The following is a 4,871-nucleotide window of genomic DNA, read 5'->3' as shown; positions in this document are numbered from 1 at the left end:
TGTGCCCACGATGATATATCAGGATATGGATATGGAGGGCTCTGAACCCTCAGGAAGGCCCAACCGTCGGTCAGTTTTGGCTAAGCCTTCTATTTCCTTGATCCTTGTCGCCCCCTACTGTCAGCCTTAGCCGTACTTAAACCACTATTTTTGACACAGTCAGAAGTGTAGCAAACATGAATCTGTGTCTGATTTGATAGGCGCTAGAATATATTCTCGTGTATTAGTCACGTGATCTTATGGTGGTAAGCGCCAGCCTACCTACCCCTCTTTGAAGGGGCCTGAACTCTGTTTTTGCCCATCATACTCTGCGGCATTGCTTACCATTTTATAACTCTTATGCTTTGGAGGCTTGTTTACCATGGATCCTCTTTCAGGTGCAGCAAGCGTCATCGCAGTTATCCAGTTAACAGGAAGTATAGTCCAAATATGCGGGAAATACCTCAACAACGTCAAGAACACGACACAGGATATCCGGCGCTTCCAAGAAAAGATCACTGCCCTTGCCCAAGTCCTTCAGTCTCTTGATGAGCTGATCCGGCATAATGGCAATAAATTTACTACTACGGAAGACCTGGTCGACAACATTGCTAAATGCTCGTCAGCACTTACAAAATTGAAAGCAAAAATTGATACGGAAAGAACGCAAATAGGGATAAGAAAATGGGGATTTCGGGCCTTCAAATGGCCATTGACACGGCAGGAGGTATATGATGCTATCATGGAACTTGAGTGGTACAAAACAACTTTTGCTTTGTCCTTACAAGTCGATCAAACGTACGCCTTGGGATTATAATCCGATCTCCTGATTAATATATCAAACGCCAACTCTGACGCGAAAAGCAGGAGGTCAACCAGTTCGATCCACGCGAGGATAGACCTAAGCAGGCTAAAGACTGCAAAAGGAGCAGCATTTAACTCTTATGACAATCAACATAGCGAATGTCTCCCGGGGACAAGAATTGACCTGCTTCGAGAGATCGACGAGTGGGCCAAGCTGCCGCACGGAAAATGCATATTCTGGTTAAATGGCATGGCAGGGACAGGGAAATCTACAATATCCCAAACAATTGCAAGCCGTCTTAAAGAGCAGCAGCTTCTCGGGGCGAGCTTTTTCTTCAAGAGAGGCGAAGAGGACCGAGGAACAGCAAAGAAGCTTTTTTCAACATTAATCGAGCAGCTAGTCATCAACCTACCTCAAATTTTGCCCCACGTTCAAAAAGCAATTGATGACGACCCTAATATTTCAGAAAAGGTGCTAAGGGAACAATTTGAAAAGCTTCTGCTAGTACCGTTGTTCGGAATGAACCAGCGCGAAGATACTACAATTAGAGTGATTGTGATCGATGCTTTGGATGAATGCGATCTGGAAGACGATATACGGGTTATTCTCCGGCTCTTGCCACAAGTTCAAAAGTCAACTTCCATAAGACTTCGATTTTTGTTGACCAGCAGACCTGAGTTGCCGATTAGGCTGGGTTTTGAAGGCATTGCTAATGCCTATCAGGATTTGATTCTTCATGAGATTGAAAATCCGGTGATAGAGCATGATTTATCCTTATATTTTGAGGATCAATTACTGCGCCTCAGACAGAGCCGCTCATTTCCACCTGACTGGCCCGGGCACGCAGCTACCAAGAAGTTAGTTGATAGGGCCTGCCCTTTATTCATTGCTGCTGCCACCTTATGTCGCTTTATCGGTGACGCGAAGTGGAACCCTCAAAAGCGACTTGCCGCGATATTGACAGACCAATTGACCTACGTGTCTAAGATGGATAGCACGTATATTCCTGTGCTAAAGCAACTTCTCACTGGCCAGGATGAAACGGAGTCGCAGCAATTACTCGAAGAGTTCAAGGACATCGTTGGGTCGATCATTATTCTTGCCACTCCGCTCTCAATCAAGTCTCTTAGCCATCTTGTGGGTAGAGAACCAGACGATATCAAATACCGATTAGACCATCTCCACTCGGTGCTCAGTGTACCGAATGATTATGACACACCCGTGAGGCTCCTCCACCTATCATTCCGAGATTTTCTCTTAGATCACCGCAAAGAAATAAGCAAATTCTGGATCGATGAGAAATATGCAAATCGGCGTCTTACCGCACAGTGCCTTCAGATTATGCAGGGCAGCCTAAGGAGAAATCTCTGCAATCTGCCGAACGAAGGCACACAATGCAATGAAATTAGCAAGGATTCGATTCAGGAATATATACCTCCCGAACTCAAATACGCTTGTCGATATTGGGTGCATCATTTAGTGCAGTGCAGAAGCTTCACCAATGTGATTCATGATACTGTCCTATTTCTCCACACTCATTTCTTGCACTGGGTAGAAGCAATGAGCCTACTAGGCCTTATGTCGGAAATACTAGGGATTCTTGATCGCTTGGTAATGGCCGTATCGGTAAGTTTCAAAGATAGCCATATCTGATTTACACTAACGGCTTTAGGACTGTTCTTCCATAACTTTGGATTTTCTTCACGGCGCAAAGCGCTTTATTTTGAAAAATCTCCAGATAGTTGATCAAGCGCCCCTTCAAGTTTATTGTGCGGGGCTTATATTTGCACCACGAACGGCAATAATCCGCAGAGTGTTCGAACATGAGCTTCCTGCTTGGATATGCCAATTACCACAAGTTGAGGAAGGATGGGGCGCACAATTACAGACTCTCGAAGACCATTCAAGCTCAGTTCAGTCGGTGGCCTTCTCGCCCAACGGCCGTCTCCTGGCGTCCGGCTCCAATGACGAGACAGTGTGCCTCTGGGACTCGGCGACTGGCGTGCTCATGCAGACTCTCAAAGGCCATTCAAGTTCAGTTCAGTCGGTGGCCTTCTCACCTAACGGCCGCCTCCTGGCGTCCGCCTCTAGTGATGGGACAGTGCGCCTCTGGGACGCGGCAACAGGCGCGCTTATGCAGACCCTTGAAATTCAGACCTACAAAGGCCACTTAGGTTTTCTTTGTTCGGTGGCGTTCTCGCCGGACGGTTGTCTGCTAGCGTCCGGCTCTGGTGATATGACGGTATGCCTCTGGGACCCAGTAACGGGTGCGCTCACGCAGACCCTCCGAGGCCATTCGGGTTGGGTTCGGTCGGTGGCCTTCTCGCCCGACGGCCGTCTCCTAGCGTCCGGTTCCGATGATAAGACAGTACGCCTCTGGGACCCGGCGATAGGCGCACTTATACAGACCCTCGGGGCCCATTTAGGTTCGATTCAGTCGGTGGCCTTCTCGCCTAACAGCCGTCTACTAGTGTCCGGCTCTAATGATAAGACTATGCGCCTCTGGGACCCGGTAACGGGTGTAATCATACAGACCCTTGAAGAAAGTTTAGGTTCGGTTCAGTCGGTAGCGTTTTCGCCGGACGGTCGTCTGCTAGCGTCCGGCTCTAGTGATATGATAATATGCCTCTGGGACCCAGCAACTGGTGCGCTCTTGCAGACCCTGGGAGGCCATTCAGGCTGGGTTCGGTCGGTGGCCTTCTCGCCCGACAGTCGTCTCTTGGCGTCCGGTTCCGATGACGACACAGTACGCCTCTGGGACCCGGCGACAGGCGTAGTCATACAGACCCAAGAAGGCCATTCAGATTTTGTTTGGTCGGTGGCGTTCTCGCCGGACGGTCGTCTGCTAGCGTCCGGCTCTGGTGATATGACAGTATGCCTCTGGGACCCAGCAACTGGTGCGCTCTTGCAGACCCTGGGAGGCCATTCAGGCTGGGTTCGGTCGGTAGCCTTCTCGCCCGACGGCCGTCTCCTGGCGTCCGGTTCCGATGATAATACAGTACGCCTCTGGGACCCGGAGACCGGCGCGCTTATACAGACCCTCCGAGGCCATTCGGGTTGGGTTCGGTCGGTAGCCTTCTCGCCCGACGGCCATCTCCTAGCGTCCGGCTCTAATGATGAGATAGTATGCCTCTGGGACTCGGCGACCGGCGCGCTTATACAGACCCTCAATGGCCATTCGGAGTGGGTTCGGTCGGTGGCCTTCTCGCCCGACGGTTGTCTCCTGGCGTCCGGCTCCAATGATAAGACAATACGCCTCTGGGACTCGGCGGCCGGCGCGCTTATACAGACCCTCAATGGCCATTCGGGTTGGGTTCAGTCGGTGGCTTTCTCACCGGACGGCCGTCTCCTAGCCACCTCCTCTGGTGATAAGACAGTCCGCATCTGGGACCCGGCGACAGGCGGGCTCATGCATACCCTCGAAGGCTTTTCAAGTTGGGTTCGGTCGGTGGCCTTCTCACCCGACGGCTTGTATCTCACCACGGACTACTGCACCCTGGATATTAATTCCGGGCGTCTCATTCACACTCTTCATGCGCCTCAGGTGAATCTAGGTATCTCCATCGAGCATGAGAAGTGGATAACAGTGAATGGTGAAAATGTTCTCTGGCTTCCTGTCGAATGTCGGCCCAGTTGTTTCAAAGTCCACGGTAATATTGTTGCCCTGGGACACGCGTCGGGGCAAGTTTCCTTTATCGGCTTTTGTATGTAGGTGTAGAGAGTTCAAATTTCCATTTTCTCCTTCAAAGAAGTGTGTCTTAACGGCAACGCAAGAGATCTGCCCTGGGGGGAGGGGTTCAGGGTGTCTATTTCAACTCAATAAGCCAATATGGCCTTTATGGTGACCCTCCAGACTAGCTCACCGTTGGGTCACTGTCTAGCGTCCCCAGAGCGCTGCTATACTGACATCCAATAAAAGCCACTGTTGAGACCCGCTGCTATAGTAAGCTGATGATCCAATGAAATCAATCATCACTGGGACACATACCTAGGGGTACCCCTAGCCAATGATGACGTTCCTAGCTCTGGAGTGGGGCATCAAATCCCTGAACGCACCTGCCAGCACATGTATCTCCTTGTCATAAGG

General features: G+C 50.5%; 1 protein-coding gene across 1 annotated transcript; it reads left to right on the top strand.

Annotated features, from left to right (window-relative positions):
* Positions 1 to 361: 361 nt before the first annotated feature.
* Positions 362 to 4,496, top strand: PGRI_095170 (uncharacterized protein; the record flags this gene model as incomplete). Its single annotated transcript, XM_040797230.1, has 3 exons — positions 362 to 777; positions 940 to 2,410; positions 2,457 to 4,496. 3 exons carry the CDS (start codon positions 362 to 364, stop codon positions 4,494 to 4,496), a joined length of 3,927 nt encoding a protein of 1,308 aa, XP_040649792.1.
* Between the last annotated feature and the right edge of the window lie 375 nt (positions 4,497 to 4,871).

The sequence above is a fragment of the Penicillium griseofulvum genome, assembly GCF_001561935.1.
Source record: "Penicillium griseofulvum strain PG3 chromosome Unknown contig_16, whole genome shotgun sequence".
NCBI classification, from domain to species: domain Eukaryota; kingdom Fungi; phylum Ascomycota; class Eurotiomycetes; order Eurotiales; family Aspergillaceae; genus Penicillium; species Penicillium griseofulvum.
This window is presented reverse-complemented; position numbering and strand designations above follow the sequence as displayed.